At 41.0% G+C, this 23,299-nt stretch overlaps 1 protein-coding gene and 3 pseudogenes across 1 annotated transcript in view; 1 reads left to right on the top strand and 3 right to left on the bottom strand.

The window, feature by feature from the left end:
• Positions 1-9,672: 9,672 nt before the first annotated feature.
• On the top strand, positions 9,673-12,322 carry LOC131676157 (serine/arginine-rich splicing factor 7-like; annotated as a pseudogene).
• Positions 12,323-13,459: 1,137 nt separating this feature from the next.
• On the bottom strand, positions 13,460-14,422 carry LOC131676156 (general transcription factor IIH subunit 4-like; annotated as a pseudogene).
• Positions 14,423-15,714: 1,292 nt separating this feature from the next.
• LOC131687677 (tumor necrosis factor receptor superfamily member wengen) overlaps positions 15,715-23,299 on the bottom strand; it is a 47,782-nt gene continuing 40,197 nt past the window's right edge. Inside the window, exon 5 of the mRNA XM_058971777.1 lies at positions 15,715-16,973. Coding sequence (XP_058827760.1) covers positions 16,828-16,973 — 146 coding nt within the window. The 3' untranslated portion in view covers positions 15,715-16,827. The remainder of the gene's footprint in view (positions 16,974-23,299) is intronic.
• On the bottom strand, positions 20,339-22,283 carry LOC131687687 (serine--tRNA ligase, cytoplasmic-like; annotated as a pseudogene).

The raw sequence follows: 23,299 nt of genomic DNA, 5'->3' as shown, positions 1-23,299 counted from the left end.
TTACCGCTCTCCTCTCGCTGCATAAGTGGGCTGACTATGCTGTACCATAGTGATGATAGTTACGCGATGTTGTGTTGTTTTTATGCTTGTTTTGGTCATGAGGAAGGTGGCCATTCTAAAATGTTGAGAAAGTGACGGACCACGGCAACGAAAAGACGGCCAGAAAATTGTTGTTTTTTGGGACAGTTTCCCGCCACCATGACCAACGTTCAGTGCGCGTGTGCGACACTAGATTCCCGTCGAAAGTGTCGGCCCGTGGTTCGGGTGCTCAGTGTTTTGGGTCGCCGGATATCGGAAGCTAATCGCCAAGAAGTCACTCGCTTGCCCGGCTAAATAAAAACGGACCCAAGTGACACCAGTAACGTTCTCACTGTGGAGGATCAATCGAAGGAGCTTAGCTCTCCTCAGTTAATCGCAAAGGAGAACGAAGCAGGGCGGACAAAGGTTCCCCCTGAGGTAGGTCACTGCGGTATCTACTTGGGCCATTCACAGGGAGTGAATGGACTCGGCGAAAGTTCGCCAACCTTGCTAGGGCGGTTCCAACAAAGGAGCCAAGCAGACCTCCCTAGCTAACAGCCAAGGACTGCTGCCGGAGCAGCGAATAAACACGACAAAGGAGAACGTGGCCGTGGTAGTCCCGGCCGGTCGGAAGAAACCGCCCGCATTCCCGCCAACAGTAGCAGCAGATCGGTGAGATCCACCAGTGCACAATACAGCAGAGGAAATAAAAATTCATTAATTTATTTTGTTTGTTTTACCTTTTTTGTTTATGTACGAAAATTCGAAATTCATGTAGAGACGCCTAAGCCGCCCTGATAAAAAGGGTCCGCCGGGCAATCAGAACCCGAGTAGTGGGCAAACCGCTACTTACAGTATAGCTAATTAAACCAATTTTATCAATTCTGTGCTCAGAAAAGAATAGTTGAATTTTACTTAATGTGGTGAATTTGGCACCACTTGCATCTGGTATAGTCAATCTGCACAAAACCTTGCATAACGCAGGGCTGATTTTTTGGAACAACTTGTGTTCTCATTCAGCTCTTCGTTATGCAAATTTGCGATATTATGACGGATCGGCCAAGAGATAAGCTACAAGATTCACATCCCACAGTTTTCCAAAATTTATCGTGGTGCTTAAAACAATAGTTTCTCAATGTAAGAATCAGACAATATCTTTTCAAAAATATTTTGTACAATATTTTATTAAATTAGCATCAATTAATTTTTTTTCTCGATCCGATTAATTTTGGTTTGGGGTGGGGGTGGGGGGGTTAACCTATTTTAATGATCCACAACTCCTTAACAAAGGTTTATGGTTTACTCGCTCTTTCCAAAAGACGACTGTTTCGATCGATTCGTTAGTGAATTGCCCTTCTTTACTGCCGAATAGAATTGTGTGTTTCGGGAAGAATGATCAATGACGAACAAGATTCTGGATAAATTTTCCGAATATAACTTGCAGACTGATAATCTTTCGTGGATTTCAAGATAGCGCACGATTCAGTGAAACGAAACCGAACTGTGACAGATAATGCTTGCACATGGTTTTCCGACAAGACCAACTAAGCTGATTCGTTTAACGCTGGATAGGTCAATTTAAAGGATCAGAATAGTCGTAGACTCAACTTCTTTACAACTTTCTTGCGACGTTCGATTTAGGATTCCTCGATCTCCAGTAGTGACATTCGTTGGACTAATTTTTCTTCTATGGTGATATTTCTTGGTAGGGAGGAAAAACACTCTTTTACCTGCGTTTTTTCCGCTTGGACGTTCTTGATCCGAGTCTTACCCATCCCGTTCAAAACTTTGTATCTCTTAGAATGTAATGAATTCAGCACTCACATTTTATGTACATAATATTTGAAAATCAAATAGCAAAAATCGTTTTATCATTGCTCTAGATGGTATACCTTAAAGGTTCCTAAAACCTTGTTAAGTTCGGAATAATTTTCTAAATTTTACAGGTTTCCTTGAGGTTAGTAATACTTCTCTGGTACTTTTGTATATAAAGCATGCAAAAGATTTTGGTCAGACTTTCTTAATTTTGTTAGTTTTATCACATTAAAGTTAACTATGAGTTTGTAAAACTTGCAGACACCCCTTAAGGTTTGAACCAATTTCCTTATTTTTACAACCTTCGAAGTTTCATCCTTAAAGATCAATAAGACTCTCTAATGTTCTCCTTGTAATGTAGCAAGCTCCCGAAATTTATAAGACTTTCAAGATGCTTTTAGGACGTCCTTAGAGCTTGTAGGATTCTTTTCATACTTGATAGATTTTCATGATGCATTTATGGTTTACTTAAACTTTGGTATACTTTGCTGGAGTTTGGAGAACTACTCTGAGTAGCACAGAATCCTTGACATAATCTCTCTAAAGTATGCAGATGTAACATGGAACCCGTAAAACTGCTGTAAAATTTGTCGCATTTTATTGAATTTTACAAAATCAAACGAAAATAAAAAAATATTGGTACGTGTACGTACTATCGAGGCCAAATGTACTTACTATCGAGGTATACCTGTATATGAGTATCATCACGGTTACGCTCTTCCTGATCCAGAAAAGTCATGATGAGTGGTCAAGCTCCTTTCAGTATTTCCGCAAAAGAGCTCTTAAAGCGTTGTCTGAACGAACGCTCCGGATTCTTTGAGTGCTATTGGTACGCGGGGCATAGTAATAACTCATGTAGACTCTCCCCACAATAGTTACACTTTTCAGCATTCGCAATGCAAGAATCATACTCTTGATGCTCTGCACAATTGTCACACATTATTGATACAATGGCCCATTTAGCTGTACGTAATGCAGCGATGCAATGCCGGGTGCGTTGTACAAACAGCCGAACCTGCAGATGATCTTTTTTGAAGAAGACGTAATTAAGCGTAAAGTAGTCCCGACGAAGATCACCCGCGACCCGAGTTGGATGGGACTCACTTCAGAGTACGATTGCCATTCAAAATCTGCACTCACTGGAGCAAGCAGTTGTTGAAACAGCCAACCGCGTGCTTCAGCAGATCCACGCATTAGAAACAAATCGGCGACAACACCGTCGATCTCAACGTTGCGAGCGGGTATGTATACGCGGTAGTTCTTCATAAAAAAGGCTGTTGTTAGTGACCTTATTTGCTTGGTTTAGCCAGAATATCACAATTCTGTGCTTACATGTGTCGAATTTTGGGATAGGTGGAACATCTGAATTTTTCTGCGTAAGTTCTTTCGAAACCTTTAGAACACTTAGCTCAGATATGGTCCGACCGATTTCAATGTATATGGTTTTAAGCGGGAGGTCGCAGTCATTGAAACCGAAATAATAAGAAAGGAAGAGACTTAAATTACGGGAGATATAATAAATCGAAAGACAAGTTAGGGGTTTGGCAATAATGTGGTCATCTATATTCACTCGATATTTGACTGGATGCTACCGATTTTCCAATCTGATGATAAATGACGTAATCAACAATCCACTAACCAGTTCACAGCTCCTAAAATTTGACTCCTCAGTATACTAGTCTTGATATACGGGAGAGTGCTAATATTTATGGTCAATCGAATACACTCAAAAGCCGGACACATTTCAAAAATTTTGAACTCTTTGAAACAGTCCCTATGGAAAATTTGAACAGGTGTAATCTCGAAAAAATTGCCGATCTGGGGCATGCAAATTTTTTAAGTTGAGATGAGACTTGAGTTTGGTAATGCAGCTTTTGATTTTTTGTTTGACAAATGTTTTAGAAATGCATAAAACGTGTCAAATCCAAAAAATAAATCGTTTGAAAATCACAGGCTAGCAATACGGACGTCAAAATGCTAGGAGTTGCCTCAGAAGACTACGTCTCATTGCTATGGGACCATTTGACAGTCATTCCGAAGCAGGTTCCCGCGACTAGCAGCGAGCGACCATTGTGTAGTCAAATCGGCATAAGAAGCCGCAATGATAGCAAGCAGACCTCCGGAGCAGTTATAAAAATCTTGACACTCATGCTGCCAGGGCTGCATCGAGCTTGATAAATCGTATCCCAGTACTTGAATCAGACCTCCGAAAAATCAGCTCACCCTCACAGAGTTCGCAAATGGTTGAGTTCCCGAAATCAAAAGTATCCAAATCAACTAAAAACAGGCGCAACTATGAACTTGCCATTCCGCGGGTACCACTCAACCATAGTAAAGTTTAATTCAATCTCAAAACTAGGAATAAATGCAATCCTAGATTTCTCATATCTCGGCAACCGGTTGCCCAGAGTAATTAATACATTATAACGGTATTGGCTCTCGATCTCTAGTAGCGACATGTATAGGACTAATATTCCATCTTTCACCATGTATCGACATATAATTCTAAAGCATGTTGCTTTCAATGACAATTTTGCAAAACAGACATTGGTTCCGGTCAATAACAGATCCTATACGTGTCCTCATAAAGTCACAATCGTACTCGGTTATTAGCCGATCTCCGTGCCTTAGGTTTTCGCAGAAACAAATAGTCAACTCCGATCATAAATTTGAAACAGCTGTGGATTTTCGCTCTGCCCATCAGAGAAAAGAACGTAACATCTGTAGGGAAAGGTTGAACGTGTTGTTCTGTTGGTTAACATACATAATAGCTCCAACATAAAATAAGTATATACGCTGTATAAGTTAGGCGAACGAGTGATGCGCAATTCAAATGGCACAGAAGCGAAACGATAAATATCTGCTATCGTTACAGCTTGCGCGTAGCAATCGGGGGACCATGTGCCATGAATGAGTTATGTTTTTCATTATGAGACACAGAAAAGGCACAAGCATGTTGATTGACTTGCTGCATGCTGTTTGAATTTTCGGTACTGCCATCGCAGCCACTCACCGCGCTGAGTTCCCTGTACTCCTCCTATGGCTGTCACCGACAGCTATCAATCAAAGCAAGCGCTGGTGCTATTCTTGTCATGTGTTCTTACGTCAAGTGAAGCTTTATTTGGTTCGTCGAAAGCAGAACTGAAATAAAACTGCACAAATAAGAACAAATCTGGCCAGGTTCGTAATACTTTTGTGATTTGACCAGACTACTAATCCTGGGTTCCCACAGAAAAACTGTTGGCTCAAGAAAGCAGATTTCGGTCATTTTTAGTCCCCAGGTACTATTTTGAGTGGGCGATTAAAAAAAAACAGACTAGAAGGTTAGTGGAAAATATTCTCAATTTTGTTTTTATCGGAACCCGCGTAAACTATACGCATCTAAACATAAGAATTGTACCGAGGACGTCGTTCCAAACATCTCTCAAATTTATTATAAATTTATAAAAAGTACAGAATGATTCCAGTCTTACGGGAACAACTAAATTTGACTTTAGTTATAAACGAAAAATGCAAAAAAATAGCAAAATAGAGCTTTGATCCGACGGAAAATGTTTACGAAAAATTCATAACCCAAAACATGTTTTATAGCATGTTGATCCACGCCAAGCCAGATGGGCCGAAAGATCAGAAACTCCACCAAACAAAACAACACATCTATCTGTTATATGTTTAACCCGTTCATGGTTATCCTCTCTGTTCCGATCGTATACATACAAGCGCACTCGTAGCAACGGGAGAGTAAAGAAAATGCAACGGTTGATGGATTGCCATCAACTCACAGCTGCAGCTCAGTGGTAGAGGATACCTTCTTTGCCCTTATGTGTTGTAGGAAAGCCAACAAGAATCATCAGTTCGCGCTTCGAAGAGGAGAAAAAAAAACAAATCAACTCAAATCAAGAAATAGGAACTATTTTTAAAAAATCTGCGCACACGGTCTCGAACTCTCTGTACTGCCATATGCGTTGTATGTGGAAATGATTTTCCATCCAAGTCCTTCTTCTTATTTGCCTTACCTTCCGCATCGGTATATGTACCGTATATTATCTGTCGTATTATGCATTTAGATCGGATCGTTTCTTCCACATCGGTGGTACAGTATCTCCTGGTTAGTTTGACTAAATGATCGTAGTCTATCAAGGGAACCACATCAGTGAATGCTGAATATAGTTGGTCGTCGGATTATTATAGCAACCCTGTACCCGATGATATATTCAACATCTGGAAATGTTTGCATCTCCGAACGCAAGCATAGGATAGGAACTGGCCTGCCACATTCATCCACCCATCTATAAGGAGAGAGGGGCACATGCAGTTTCAATTTGGGATGCATTTCAAATGCGCGCACGTGTTGCTGTTTAGAAACCATTGAAAATGCAAGAAGATGACAATTTGTCCCATTTGGTGCGTGCACTGTTGTTGTCTTAGGAGGCACATTCGGAAGATCCTCTATGGGGTCGAGGACAAGCGGAGACTACGGTGCCAACGGTCGCTTTGTTTTGCGTCGCTCCTGCCGTAATTCGAGATCTGCGTTGTTTTTGAATGGGATCCTATCCGGGCATAGTTCATAGTTGCTTCCTTCCAGTTTCCTTTTCTTTGTGGGTTTTGTTGTTATTTTCCAGATTTGTTTGAAATTAGATAACTTTCCATCAGACTATGATTGAAGGATTTGTCATCTGTACATGAGTTCTAACACCCTGCTACTACAGCCCGCGTTTGACCGCAACGGCTGTTTCATTATTCCTTTGCTGGAACCTTCCAGGAAAAACCATAGCATTGGTCACAATAATAAACAAGTCAGTTGGAACAAACTGAGTGATGCGATGGTGATTTATGTTTTCAATGAAGATATATCTAAGCTCTCAATATAAATATTTTTTTCGACTTAAAAACGCATTTCTCCAAATCGTACAGAATGATGTCTCTTTATTGATTTCGACTTTGTCCTTCGTTTGTCAAAATGGCATCAAAGTCAAAGAAGAAACGTATTCAAGTTCTGCTTGAGAAAATCCAAACTACTCGCTCGCTGAATTATCCTGAGGTAATCTATCATTTCGTTGATTTGTTGCTCAATATGAAACGCTTAAGTGTGAACGAAACCAAAAGAAACGTCAATTGTTTTGACAAATAAAAATAGAGAAAGTTTTCCATTATGACTGACTTTTTTATTTTTGACTGTTATTTTAGCAAAGGATTCGCAACTGGGTCGCAACTAGGAAATCGAAAACCGAGCCGGAAACCGTAACGACAACAAAAAGAGTGGCCAGCGGATTCAAGCGGAACTCTAACCTGTCCGTCAGAGATGTCTCGCAAACAAGCTACAAACGTAACGTCAACGCAGATTTCAAACTACTTCCTGATCAGGATTTTTATATAAAGCAACCGAAACGGACAAGGAGGCAAATATGTTCAATCATGCAAAACTGCAAAAAAAAATATCTGGTTTGGCTGGCTGTCTGTACCTGTGGCTCTAAAAGCGACATTTTCATTGAAACCAGAACTGCCAAACAGAAAATTGACGTGAACGAAATGCTGGAAAAACATCTGCTGTCCTTTTTGAAGCAACATGATTTTGCCGCTCCGATTAGGTCGGATTGGTTCCCCCTTCATAACGAGAAAAAGACCATGGAATGGAATGCAGCCAATAACATGCAGGTGGTGACCAAGAACAAAATTCTTTACTACACACCAGAGCTAGCCCAACTGAGAAATGTTGAGCCATCGTCAGGTGGAGCTTGAAGAAGGAACGAAAACCTGTAGGAAGCGAGAAGCAGCTTAAGTCAAACTGACAACCAAAGTGGACAGCTGCACAGAATCCGGTGGCAGAAATTAGACGAAAGGCCCTGTAAGTTGGATTCGGTCAACTGGAAGCTTCGCTGAATATTTTTCTGAGTGTTATAGTAATAGAACTTCAAAAAGAAAGATTTCTTAATAAATATAATGAATTTACAATTTTGATCGTAACGACCTTTGTTTGATTGATTTCAACCACAACACGAGGGACTCAACTACGCGATTGCTTCACAGTCAAAAATCACAAAGGTGGTTAGTGCTACAGTAACTTTTCTAACAGTAACTGAGTAGGGTGCAGATCAAAGTCTTTTTTATTCAACTATAGCATCATCAACGCGCACTAGTTTTTACAGAACTTAAACGCTCGAGATGGACGTATATTCTCTATGATTTAAAGTCAATCGAAGCTCAGAATTTTGACACCATTGCAGCGTCAATCTTTCATACCACAACGCTTCATGCGGGATTCCAACTAAGTATATGCAAAACAACACCAGGCTAGCAGACGGAACGACGTGGTGGAATTCTCACCTGTTGCACCAATTTAGGTTTGACGGCCAGCTACCATAAAAAGTAGTACCTACATGTATAGCACTAATATCGTTACTCGATGCAAATAAGGAGCCCCCGCTCAAATATGGCTGATGAACGATTAAAAGTAGTGGAGCTTCTGGTTTCTTTTGACGATGAAGAAATATTCGATATGATATGTAATGTTAGCTCAAATGGCTCAATACAGTCACAGACAAATAGACCATCAAGGAGAAGTTGAATGTAAGGGATATGAACAAACGAAAATGTAGTAAAATGAGGATTTTAGAATTCAATGCGAACATGTCGTCGGTATGGCACTAGAGCCAGATCACCACTACCAAACCAGACTTAAACGAGAATATTTGTTTATGTTGTGCGATTGGTAGCCACTAACTGGTAGATTTGGTTTCATTCTAGGTATTTTTTTAATAATAAGCAGCAGCCCGGATAAATGAAACCGTAACCGTTACACTCTGTTAATCATTAAAGTAATTAAAACCTACTGCTAGGATTAAGTTAGTATTGGATTCTGATGAGACGAAATCGAAACGCAAATCCCATAACTAGTAGTGTAATGCTTGCGACAGCGGTGGGTACTATGGGGCTGAATCTACCTCAGGTCAGTTCCAACATTGTAAATCATCTCACAAGTACTGCTGTCCTTAACATTTTCACTGGTTCGCCTGGCAACGTAGAGCATATCCATTCTATGTATCCCCCTCATGTATCACCCGAAGATGGTTCATCTAGGGACACGCACTGAGACGGTACTGCTAAAACCGCGACTTCAGTTTCGAATCAGCAAACAAAGAAAACTACACAATGTCTTTCCCCAGTGCCGGTCGCTTTTGGTAGTTCTGGAAGTAATCTTGTAGTAGCTTCGACAGTAGCTAGGCCTGTGGGACTGGACCTCCCACAGGTCAGTCACATTTCATCTTTTCTTTCAACGAATTCTGATCCAGTTTCTCTCACTGCAGGTGTGATTTGTGTGCATCGAGCGAGTAACTAACTGGTTTGGGGCAAGAAGCGAAGAAAGTACCGTCGCCACTTCATCATGAAGAGATCGATAGGGGGAAGAGGACTGTCCGTACCTCCCGGATATACATTCCGCCGCTGAAGGAACATCACACAGCAACATCACACAAATGAAATGCATCGAATCGAGTTAGGAAAAATTCTACCACAAGGGAACTCTCCGCCGGAGCAGACTAGATCCATCGCCAGTACGCGACGCAGCACCAGGTTCGGGTCATCGAGGCGCCAGCGAACTGAACGCTAGGCTCCACCGGAATCACCGGCCCGCACTCAATACCCTACCGGGTAGCTCGTAAGTAGGCTAGATTCACTGTCGGGGACTAGATCGAGTAGATCGAGACGAAGTAGGGAGCTAGAACCACCGAGGAATTCACAGTCGGGTAGATTGTCACTGTCTGGAAGCTAATTGACTCACGAAACAGACATCGGTACTACCGAGAGAAATTCCGCCGTCGGGAAACTCTCAGCCGGAGTAGGATGAGTTCATCGCTGGGGACTATTCGAGTAGATCGTGACTGGGAGTTAAATGACTCATGGAAACAGGAGCTGAATGTCGCAAGAAGCGATGTAATAGATGAAGACGAAAAGCAAGAGAAAAGTCGTGGCCAAATGGCCCAAAGATCGAGTCATTTCATGGATCAAGTGAGGCTCCATGATAGCTGCGGAAAATTCATGAGCTCTTTTGCTCAAGCAATATGAGCCGCGAAAGAACTATACGCTGAAGTCGAATGCCCAACACGGTTTAGGCCCTGCGAAGGCATACACTTTGAGCGCTTGCGACTGAACACCACTCTACAGGTTGTATCACCCTACCAGTACAGTAGATGTTATCTACGTCCCAATTTGTACCCATGAATGTCAAGCAACCGTACATAATCTGCTCGATAAGCTCGAGGACCCAGTGCTGTTCTTTAGTGATATCAATGCGCAGGAGGATTCCAGTCATCGAACGCGCTTGGTCGGTTCATAATAGAAACGAGAATGATCAGAAGGCTCGTAATTCTGAATGATTGTTCCCCAACTCACATCAACGGGAAGTACGTCAATTGTTGATACTTTTTACTCTGACACGGACACGCAAAACAGCGATCATTTTCCGATCACGAAAAAAAAAATTTGGCCAACATGGTTTCATGTCTTCCCTGCGAAACGAAAATCATGGACGACGAGATGTAGCTGCCGCTCAATGGCTATGGCTAGCCAGGGACCGGATATTTCACTCCCCCCAGGAAGCGCATGAGGTGAGCAGCGACATAAAGTTCATTTCCCGTTCCGAAGTTCCCAAGGAAGGCTTTTTTTGTAGCTGACAACCAGTAAGAGGGAGACGTAAAAGTCGGTCACCTTTTCTTTGCAACTTTGTTGTCAACGGGGAGGTTATTCTGCGCGGCGTGTGACGTGAGATGACTAAACTCACCATTCTATAGATGACTTTTCTCGCCGGATTCTGCGAGTCGACTCGGATGAGATTAGATTCCCCATTGCTGTTAAACGGGCGTCTCAAGTCACCCGAAGTGACTTTAGAATTGAATGGGAAAAGTCACGTAGAGTGAGGTGAGCTTAGTCATCTCACGTCACACGCCGCGCAGGATAAGGCCGAATAAGATGGCCAGTAAGTTGAAGAATATGCCAAAATCATACTTCAACGACTATGGACAAAGATCCGGCCAATTGCCGTAAGACCGCCTGATAGGAAGTGGGGTCATTTTTGTGATCTCATTGATTATTACAGAAATGAATGAAAATTTGTTTTGTTTTGGTCGGGCTTAATCTGCGCGGCGTGTAACGTGAGACGACTAATCTCACCTCGGGCCCTGTTCTCACAGTCACGTCACCTAGTGACTAGAAGGAAATTTTCTTCTACTCACTAAGTGACGTGACTGTAAGAATAGGGCCCCTCATTCTACGTGACTTTTCTCACCCAATTCTGAAGAGTCACTTCGGGTGACGTGAGACGCTCATTTAACCGCAATGGGGAATCTCACCTCACCCGAGTCAGAATCGGCTGAAAAAGTCACGTAACGTGAGGTGAATTTAGTCGTCTCACATCACACTTCGCGCAGAATAAAGGTTCCCCCAACGACACGACCTGAAACTTCATGTAAAATTTCGAAAAAAAAGTGTCCAAGAAATATCCCGCCAGTTACCAGTACATTGAGCGACCCCTCGGTAATGATGAAATATAAATTTCTCGTGCAACACTGCCTCGATTTTTCTCAATGTTTATTTGAATACCCTAGCAACCAAAGTCCATAACAGCTAGGAAAGAAAACATACTGTTTCGTTTGCCGCAAGAGTCGCAAGCGAACTTGTTTTTTGGATTTCGGCAAAATTTGCTTCTTTCGAAGCCTTCTGGCCTGAAACGTGTCTAAAACGTGAAGTGATAGCTCTTATTATTGGTCTAGAAAAATGTCTCACATCCTCGCAACTCTTTGTTTATGTTTAGGTTGGAGAGCTATGCAATAACGCCAGCAAGCAGAAGATTGAGATCCGCTAAGAAACGTGTGGGTTGCTCGCAATCCATCCGGGTTTGCATTTGTAGCATTTGAAGATGCCTGGGATGCAGAGGATTCGGCGCGTGGTCTTGATGAAAAAACAGTCTGCGGCCGTTGTGCTCGTGTCGAACTGTCTACCGGCAAGAGCGGTCGTTGTTTTCGCTGTGGTGGCGAACCACCGCATGGCAAATGAGGTCGTGGCAACTTCCATCCGGACGACAGACGCTACGAGTGTGGAGGGCGAGGTCATTATGTCCGAGATTATACTAAAGCAAGCAAGAGATCTCGGAGCCGCAGTTCACGTTCGCGCTCTCATAAGCTCCGAATTCGTTCCAAGAGTTACAGTCGAAGCCGAAGCGTAAACATGACCGCGACCGCCATACCCAATCCAACACACTGAGGAAGACAACTCGCGAAAGTTCGTTTACTCGTGATTATACTAAATCGCCACGACGTTCCAAGACCCACTCCTGGAGTCACCCCGTTCGGCAACCAGATCAGGCTTCAGATCGCATCGCCGTTGACCGGTTGCATCGATATGAGCCTTGCAACACAACCTTCAGTTCATCCGAGCAAAACGGTTTAATCTGAATAACCGTGTACGCAAATTACTGCCCGTATAACGAACAGATATATTTCTCAAGATGTACGCAATTTTGGTAAAAAATAGCTTTCAGCTCATTCAGAAACTGCACGGGGATGTCGGATCCGAGCATTTCTAGTGTTCACTGCTTTTAACGATGGATTGGAATAATGCTACAAAAACTACGTCATCTAGAGAATGTTTCACTTGGAACAGAAATACAGATTGTAACATTCAATAATGCAATATACAACTACTAAAATCCATGTTCTTTTGAGTTATAAGGACAAACTATGCACGTTAAAATCGGTGTTAGAAACCGGGGTGTCAATTTGCTTTGGCAATGTCCAGTCCGCTGAATGCTTGCTGCAGGGCGGCAACTTCTTTAGAATGCTTTTTTTTTATAGATTTACTACTTTTGAAAACTTCCGATGGAATCGCTCTTTGCTGAATCTGCCCGATCACCCATTATAGCTTTTAAACTTCTTTCCGCTTACTGATGGTTGCCTTTGAATTGGCAATGTGGCCACAGAAAACCAATCACAAATACGTTAGGGACCATTCACGTACGAGAAGTTGTGACATGTTGTGACATATGGGGGAGGGGGAGTAGGCTAGATCGTTACGTAACATGTTTCTACCGAACAAAAAAAATTTCGTGGAATTTGTTACGTAATAGGGGAGGGGGGATAGAGAAATTTGTGACAATTTGTTACATGGGGGGAGGGGGAGTCAATTTTGGGCAATTTTCGCGTTACGTAATTTATGAATGGTCCCTTAGTTGCATCGAGCTTCAAACCTAATTTCTTTAGGAGTTAAGAAAATAGCCTGATTTAAAAACCTAAAAAGCTTTCAACTGGTCGGTGTTAAGTCAGACCGGACTAAGTCGCAAAACATCAAAAAATGAGATAATTATAGCAATGGATACAGAATTTCGTCAGCTACATTCGACTCTTGCGAGATTTGAAATATGTAACAATAAACAAGAATTACGGCAAAAATTAATTTCCAATCATAATGTAAAGGATGCTGCGATTCAAACTTTAAACTCGTTTTTTCTCGAAATCAATATTTTGTCACTTAGTCCGGTCTGACTTAACACCGACCAACTGTCATTCGAAGGATAACTTCGTATCTAAGAGATGAGATAGTACAGTTAATCAAAACATCTGTATTAGATCTCCCCTAGTTCTACAATTTTATTAAAGCAAACCAAATGCGACATAGCTTATCTTTCCCTGTTTAAAAAATCCCAACCCTTGGCTGCTAGTTCCGGCAGCCAGTGGTTCAGTTCCACCCCTTTGAGTATCGCTCTTAGAACCATTTGACATCGTTGTGGCCGTTCTTGGTGACGACCATGGTGCGGGTGCGTTCGTTCTGCCAGGTCATCACCCCAATCGACTGGGCGTAATCGCGCAGTTTGTTGAAATCGCCCGGCGAAAGAAACTGATTGTACACTCCCTCGGTGTAGGTGAATCGATTGCGTTTGTTTTCCCATAATTTGATCTGATTGACAACCGTCGGTGGTAGGGCTGACTTGGTTTTGGCGGTATGTTTCGTGTTCAGCATCTTTAATGTTAACAAGAGGTCATAACAAATTTAAATTGCACGAAACTTTTCACTTACCGTGAGATGCGCGAGCTGTTTCAGATAGCTGATTATCTGTTCAGTTGTTATACCACCCCGGAAGGACTGCCTCACGGGCCAACACGCCCACCACGAGATTTGGGAAGCGATTTAGTAGCTCTGTGACCCAGTAAAGCCACCTGCAGGTTAGAATCCGTATACGCACAAGCTCTGTAGTTTGTTTCAACCCCAATCTATCCTTTGTCTTGAGTCGAAATATCATCTTCCGGGTGGTCGGAATGGCGTTCTTCGAAGTAATGTTATTTTCCAATCGAGTAGTATAAAACCGCCGCTCCTTCCGCTTCTGCTGATAGACTAAACCAAACTCTCGCAGATGCTGCAAGAATATAAGCAACCCTTAGCTCAATCCTTCGGAACTGTAATCTCGGCCAAGAGTTGAAAAGCTCAGTTAAAACAACATCGACAGACATTCGGCGAGGTCTAATCCACTAGCTTCGCACGTATCCAAATATTGTAGCATAAAATGCCAAACCTGTGCCTGAGTATCCAGCAACAAGAATTGGAAGCCCAATCAAATGATGAATAATTACTTACTATAACTATTACTCTCTACACTACACAAAATATTTTTCCGAAATTTTTTTTAACTGATAAAGATTTTGTAAATAAATAACAGCGTAACCAGGGGTTGCAATGGAAGGTTATTTGGAAAAAATAACAACAGATTATTCAGTGTTGCAGGGTTCATATATTTTCCATCCAAATATCATATTTGACAGTACCAGTTACCTGAGTTACTGAGGGGTAGTCAGATTTGCGATACAGTTTCGGAATGCAAGTGTCTAGTCGTGTCGTTGGTTCCCCCATACTAGTCTGCGATAATTTCGCGGTGCGACTTGTCGCCAGCACTCAGATTAGCCAGATTAGTCGTCTTACGTCACGCCGCGTAGGGTAAGGCCGAATTTTCTGATAATTTTTTTCATCCATCCTAAAATTGTCTCTAGTATCACAATATCTTTAAGTTTGGGAATTCGAAACAATCTAACAATCTTCTGAAGAGAAATTGTTGGACAACACCTGCATTTTGGATTCTAGCGGGGACCACTTCCAAATTGTCCTACAACTCGCGAGCATCCTAGAGGCGGCAACGAGCATATGATCTCAATGACATTATTTTGGTCTTGAACATTAACGGATATTAAAAAAATGAGAATTATTTCAATACTGTACCTAATTCAAGTAATTTTTGTCTCCAAGAAAATTGCTCTCTGGACTTCCTAGAAATGGGTGACATGTTTCTTTTCGCTCGGGTGCTGTCAGTTCCATCGAAGATGGCGTCGAAACAGCAAACACTCCGGGAGCGTGTTGTACGGTTTTACGGAACGGATGATCATCGTTGAAAAAATAAATATGTAACTGTGGTAGACCACTTTCGAGACGAAAACGTGCCCGTGAGTACAGTTTACCGGATCCTGGCATCTCTGAGCGTCTGACCAGGGCCCCTCCTCCAATATTCATTGACGTTTTTTGGAGAATAAACATTGTTTTTAATAAAAAAAAAATAATGAACTCGTTGAAATTTTGTTCTGTTTTTTAACTACATGACTGAAAAAATTCTCATTTTTATTGAACACCCTTTCAAAACTTTCCACGGAAAAGCAATTTTTTCTTCTCACTAAAACTATTACTAATCCATGGATTCTGCCCAACCCGGATGTTTCCAAATGCGTCAAACTGCAAAGAGTAGGCAATTTCTTTAAACAAAACACCAATCGGTAGAGGTACCCAGTACTGGACACAGGAAAATATTCGGATACCGTAGAAATAAAAAAAACGAAAAAAGAAACAACAACGTGCTAAGTTTAAGCTCGACAGGCTCGATATAATTTGCATTTTCATTCGTACGTGCTTCATTCATCAAAACTATTACAGACCCGGGCACATTCCACCCACAAACGACGGCAACTTTCCATTCAATTAGTAGTTTACTACGTCCACGACGGCGTTCCGAACGCGGCGAATTCGCCCACGCTACAACTCATACTGGAATTATGCTGTTAGTCACTATTAAACTGCTGCCCTAATGGAAGGTTAATATGTAATTGCGAACATTTTCTTTTGAAAGGAAAAATAACTCTTTCTATCTTCTTCTGTACTGATAAATACATATTGCGTTTGTCTAAAACCTAATAAAAAAAGCATATTTACACTCAAAGCTGTCCCTGCAAAAAGTAACAATAAAATAGTGACTCAAATATAAATTCATTTTTTTAATAGTACAGTTCAATAACATATTTATGAAGTTTGAAACGTGTTCCTTTTAAACAAGGCACTTTACTCGACTAATTACTATTATAAGCCATCTCTTTATTTCTATCTTTCTTTCCTCTGTACAACTTCATTTTATGTTTACATGCTCTTAACCTACAAAATGTCGACTGCCTCCTAGTTTCTATTAAAAAGTAATACTACTCTAATATAATAAACTAATAACGGTTTCGTTTGCTTGCTTCATTTGTTCTAAGGCTGAACTTTTCGACAGGTAGTTGTTGTTGGTACAATACTTTATTGTTTCTTGTCCTATATACAAGTAGGCCGCGCTCCGAGCAACACTGCGTTGCGAATAAATTTGGATAATTTCAGAATTTCATATTAGCAGTTCTCTCTAACTGTAAGCTTTTCTAATGTTAAAAGTAATTCGACATAGATTACAATTTTATTAAACTTGTTACAACTTCTGTATTTTTATCAACTCATTAACGAATCGCTAGTCGTCGCTGAGAACCTATAGCACAACCAAAGCTAAAAGCGCATCAATACTACTTCTAAAGCAACAACTTTTCAAACTTTTCAAGTGACGTGGCGTGACAATGACAGCAGTTATATGCCGACGACGTTCTACTATCATATTTGGGGAAGCGCAAATCGTCGCTCTGACCTTACCAAAGCGACGTCGTCGCCATGGTTTCATCAATACATTCTACTCAACTGGTGATGAACGGCGGGACCCGATCCACCTCCACCTCCCCCTGCGATCAACGGTGACAGCCGTTCGTTGTTTTCCTCGATGTACAGATTGCCCGGTCCTTGATGGGTGATGCAATTTTTATTGCCGTCTGTAAATTGGAAAGAAAAAAGAGGAACAAAGTTATTGATTGATGGCTTTTGTTTTGCAAACCTAGGCAGATACGATGCAATTTGATACGTGTTGATTGATATATTTTGTTCAGTGGCGTGGCCAACTTTGTAATACAGAGATGCCAGATTTGCAGACAAGTCTGCAAATTCGCAGACTTTTAATTTAAGCTGCAGATTTTTGCGATGACGCGGATATTTGCAGATTTTTTAGTTTGGTTGCAGATATTTACAGATTTTTGAATATAAAGGTTACACTAGCTTTCCTGATATTTTTTGTTGTTCCCAGACTTTTAAAATTATTATTGCAGACATTTGAAAAAAGTACCTGGCATCTCTGGAGTAGTATGATTGATTGTTTGTTTAGGTAAGGTTAGAAAAACAACAGATGCAAGGGTTATGAATCAAAGTTCGTGTTTGACACTATATCTGAGTAGTATGGACCGAAACGGTCTGGTATTGGCCTTAGTACATAAAATATCCTCTTCCAATAATAAAGATTTTATTTTGGATATTTTTTCCCAAAAAATCAGCTTGTAGGAATACTACATATGAACGTAAATTGTCTTACGTTCATTAGTAAGATAAGATTAACGTTTCGTCTTCAAAGCATCAGTATCAGACAACCAACTTGACCACTACTCGTATGTACCCGTTACCAATCTATATATAACAGGTAATTTTTCTTAATGAAAGGTCTCTTCAACAAATTAAAAATGTGATTGAACCAACCAAAGCAAGTCGTTAACCTGAATCTTGACGAACGTTCCAACGTTGAACCAAACAGGTAGCCGCTTCAAAGTCACCTTCGCGTGAGCGAATGTGGCTTATCAGCTTTTCGGGAATCTCGCGTCAAGCGTGGGTAGTACGGACACTTCCAGTGAGCAGACGAGAGAAACAAAGTAATCCGCTATCCCACCCTTTTTTGGTCAATGAGAGAAGAAGAATGAGTGAGGGAAATAGCATTCAAATGCAAAGATGTGATTGGAATGTTGATGGCGCGTTGCGCTTGGGGTATTTCGTTTTCCACGATATCTTTTATCGTTGCTGGCTGGTTCCGCTGAATTTAGGCAGTTTTGGAACGAGGACTAAGTGCACAGATTTCAAACCTGAAAAGTGATTTGATAATATGTGTTTAGCAGACTAACACAAATATAGATTTTGGCAGAAATGTGGGTTCGGGAAACTAGTATAAAATTTTATTTATCCAAAAGAACATGATGGTCCATTGAGGGGAAACCCATGCAAAACAAATGCGATTTGTCAACATGCAGATTTTTATTCAATCATTTACTTTTTTCCGGTTTCACCAACGACACGACCTGACACTTAATGAAATTTTATGAAGAAAAATGGTCCGAGTCATTTACCGCCAGTTACCAGTATATTGAGTGACCCCTTGATTCGAGCGAAAAAAATTGTTTTCAGCAGCACTTTTTTGTTTATTAATTTTTAGTAGCTGCATAGCAACCATTTTATGTAGGGTAAGGTGGGGCAAATCCGACCGTTGGGTAAACCCGACCCCCCTCTGTTACCAAAAATCAGAAACACTACGCGAACTAATATCAATGTTGTCGTGTAGAGCATCGAAAATAACCATAATGGTGTTGTGACAGCATTTTATTAGTCTACATTGAGATGCTCATACGACAAAAAGCGTGTTTTTACAACTTTTGATTTGACTTTTGTGCATCATTGACTACAGGATATTTCTGATTGTTAAAGTTATTGCATAATAAATGTAAGTGGATTTAAATTCTTTGATTTGAGTCCTACAAAGTATAGATGAATTTAGTTCAACCTTTTTCATATATTTTTTAATTGCATCGTAATGAAAAATGACGCGGTGGGGCAAATCCGACCTCCAAATATTGGGGTAAATCCGACCGCTTTTTTACTAAGAATATTTTTATTTATCAAATTGAAATATGTTTTTATTGTCATTATTTATTATTTTTATGCAAAATGGTTCATAATTACAAACGAAAGACACAAAAACGTGATGATTATAGTATTCGTCGAGCAATTGCTCCAATGCAAATGGGAATATCATTACGTGCTACTGCTCGTGATTTTAGCATTCCAAGATTTATATTGAGCTCCATTCTCTCCATGTTACACTTCAATAACACAACATTGATTGATTTATCATTGAAAAACCATAAAATTTGAGTAATATCTGCACTAAATCAACCAAAAACATAGGGGGTCGGGTTTACCCCACCATTTTTAAAAACAGCAAAAATGAACATTTTTGTAAAACGCTTGCATCTCAAGATATTCCGAAGATCCAAATAAAATGCTATACACAGAAAGTTGCCCAGGTGTCTAGCCTTTAATTTGGTATATAAAACGATTCGATTCGATGTAAAATGAGCATTTTACAGCCAAAACCATTTACTAGGTCGGATTTACCCCACCTTACCCTATACAAAATCAACTGCCTAGTTACTGGAAAACCTGAAAAAAGTTATCGGCATCGTAAGCACTCTCGTTCTTTTTCGCACAAGGAACCTGCAAAGGCTGTAAAAACGAGAAACGGCCATCCTTCAAAGTCTCCTTCACCCAAGATTCAACGCAACAAGGTAATGAGGTCAAAGTTCTCTATTTTATACATAAATTGAACCAAGGTAATTCAAATTCTAGAAGAAAGAACAATGAAGAAGAAAGAACGTCGCTCTCGTTCCGTTAGCCGGGGAAGCAGATATTGTTCTAGACATCGTACTCCGGATATCGGTAGGAATGGCAGTTCCTCGTCGCCCAAGATCAATGCGTCGCTGAGTTGAGATCACAAGACAGCTAGCTTGCCGCAACTGAACGAACAGTTGGACGAGTGATCCCAGACGACCAACTTTCTCTCAGCAGGTCACAAAAGGCTGACACAGACATAGCAGCACTTTACAAGTATAAAACTCTACCGCTACGAACCACAGATGAAAAATATAAGCGGATTAGCAACAGTGAATGTTGTAACTGATCTGTTTAAGAATTTTCGAAAATTCCGCAGTGTAAGCACGATTATTCCGATATGTAACATTTTTCGTTGTTGGGGCTCATTCATTCTAGCCCGAGCTAGGAAGCTATTATGCTACCTCAAGATAAGTTTCCCTCCAGGTTCGCGTAAGGCGTTTATCTTTCGGTCGTTCTAAAATGACAAGGAATAATTAACATTGGATGCTCCAAATTTGTATTTTATTCGAATTGTGAAGACAAATTAAAACAGTTTAAAAGGTTGTGAAATACACGAAGGAACTAATCATGTTCAAATTTCATTTTCGACCTTATAGATGTACATTGGGGAAAAATTCTTCAATGTTGATTGGTAACGATTTGCTTTTTTGGAAACTTAGGTAGCAGTACTATAATTTATGCTTTTCCTATCCTCTTTAGCTTGAGTGGCAACTTCTACCTCGGTAAATGTTGGATTCACAAAAGGAATCGTTTCGCAGTACTTTTCCGGCTTATACTTCTTCAATGGTTCCGGAACCTGTACGAACTAAAAATAATATATGTCAGTTGCCCTTACCATGGTTTTAAAACATGTTGATTGATACCTTGACACCAGTTTCGGTTTGATGAATTACGAGTATTGAGCACACTCGAGTAGTTGCACATATCCTTGCGTTAAGAATGTGAACGAAATCGACCAAGACCATTTTCCTCGCTTCCGATAGCCTTCTAGCTTGATAATCTAGTTGGTGCAGAAAATTAACTGCCTATATGCGCCAGAATCAGAAAACCAAGGCTCCAAGTTGTTTTTTAAGCAGCATCATTCGGAGTTTCGATATGGTATGCCGCTCCGCATCACCGCGTTATCTCCTAGGATTTATTTTAATGAGGAGAAGTTCGTACAAAATATTCAACCTTCTCAAACTGATGTACTCGGAAGATACCATCGCGGCCATTTGAACCGACCTCCTGTCGGAAACAGGTTGTCGACAATCTAGCGTATTGGCAGCGAGGCTCCACTTCTCTCGGTGATACGTAGCGGTAGGTTACTCAGATGCAGGCATGCACAAGAACGGTGCTGCTCCGTGTCCTATTGCTGTGCACTGACGCATAATGTGTCAGCGTTAAATTCATTAGGGGCTCTTACACGCGCAATAAAAGTGTCATTACTAAGTAGTGTCATTACTGGAATTGTATGGGAATTCCATCATTACTCGCATTACACGTTCATTAAAAGTGACATTACTGCTCAGTAATGACATTACTAACGCCTCGTGTACGGGGCCCTATTGAGCTAGTGCATGCGCTGGTTTCCGATGAGCTAGAGTTAGCAAGTAGCACGAGCACCGAAGAGCCCTCGCTAGCACGGTGATAGCTAGCACGCTACACAGAGCTATAGCTCAGCTATAGCAAAGCAGAATCAAAAAACAACGCGTTAGTGTGAGTAATGATGCCTGCATCGTTTTTTCAGCAACCTGTAAGACATTCACCAATGCATATTTCTTGCTTTGTCCTATTCTTTCGTTCCATAGCTTACACTATTGCGCCGCTCTAGCTCATCGGACAATCTTACCGTGCCAGCTCATTGAGTTAACTCGTGCTAGCTCACTGAGCTAGCTCACCAAGCTTGCTCGTGCCAGTTTACCGAGCTGGCTCATAGCGCTAGCTTATCGTGCTAACTCGTTGTGCTAGCTCTTCGAATCCCACAGCTCGCGCACGAAGGTTAACTAGCACGAGCGGTGTCAGTGCTTATTGCTTTTGGTTCGTTCAAAGCGGCCGCTCAGCTCGTGTTAGGCTCTCATGCTGTGCTTCATGCATCCCTGCTCAGATGTTGCGGTTAGATACTTTTCATCAGTATTGCCTGCTTCCTTCTTTTCACTACCTTTTCCGACGACCTTATGTAGTTCCTCGTCAAACTGTGAAAGCTTGACTATTTCTTGCATTAGTTCCTTGCCCAAAAAAGTGTAAAGCGGTGTATAGTCTTTTGAATATAAGGTATGCAAAGCATGCATAATCAGGGCTTGTTCCAAGAAGACAGCACGAACCGTCTCCTTACGTCTGAAATTATAACACCTTTTTCTCCGTTAATAACTATGTGATCAAGATACGAATATTTCAACCTTTACTCACAATCGCCGTACGTTCTCGACCTTATCTTTGCCCTCATCAGTGCTGTCGGGCACATTTTCGTGCAGATTCCCACTTCGTTTTTTCCTTTCCGCTTCACAAATCGTATTCCCGTTATCTGTTACAGATTAGTCGGTTAATCCATGTCCAGTTTTTATCGGACTTATAGTAATTTTTTGGATCTGCAACGAGAACAAACCGTTTCGAATACTTTCCGGTGCCAATTCGTCCGCAGCTACTTGCGGCTCTTTTTCATCATTTTTTTCTTTGCTGCAGAAATTTTTCAACTTAATTATCCACATTGAACCGATACTTGCGATATCCTCCGTACTGTTCGCCGATTGTACCAAGGCAACGTCCTTAAAGCAACGCTCCTGGTTTGCGCGAACATTGGCCGGATCATGACCCTTTTCGGCGCGGAACAGATCTATACCATTTTGTCACACTGAACAACTATTACATACCACTTGATACGACGCTAGAAAGGATGTTGAAATTGGAACACGTCCCAATTTTAATTGAACAAAATGAAATACCTTGTTGGACATTCGAAACTTTTTTGTAAGTATGACGAAATAAACAAGCGTAACCAGGGATTGCAACAGTAACTATAAAAGTTGTTAGGAAAAAATAATGACAGATTCATCAGTGTTGCATGTTTCATATTTTTTTAATCAACTATCAAATTTGACAGTACCAGTTACCTGAGTCACTGAGGGGTAGTCATATTTGTGATGCAGTTTCGGAATAGCAGTGTCTCGTCGTGTCGTTGGTTTCACCTTCGCCAGTCTATTTGGTATAATTTGTTTACTATTTTGAAGTTTGCATGTGAAAATACATCGACAAATCGATCGCAGCAACCTTTGACAATTTTGAGTTATATTTTCCAGCTCCCAGAACAGAATTGAAGTAAATTTGTGGAAAAGGTTGATTTTTCGGGAAAGAACCGACCAGCACAAACTGCCGGAAGAAATTTACAATTTAATCGCAAGACCACGCCAAGCGAAAACGGCAGAGCTCAGATTGCCCATTGCTGGAAGTTGAAGCATGATTCTGAGCCGAATTTCCACCTTTAACCTTTCAATATAGGGATGCCTTTTCGAAATTTTCGTAAGAAAATGAAGGGTAAGTTTATGAACTTCAATATCTGTACTTTTACTTAAAATTAAACAATTTTTTTTGCCAACCAATCAGGAAAATGTTCACCAATATTATATTGAAATAATAAGTA

This window comes from Topomyia yanbarensis, chromosome 1 (assembly GCF_030247195.1).
Source record: "Topomyia yanbarensis strain Yona2022 chromosome 1, ASM3024719v1, whole genome shotgun sequence".
NCBI lineage: Eukaryota > Metazoa > Arthropoda > Insecta > Diptera > Culicidae > Topomyia > Topomyia yanbarensis.
The sequence above is the reverse complement of the archived record's forward strand: the minus strand, read 5'-3'. Positions and strand labels throughout refer to the sequence as shown.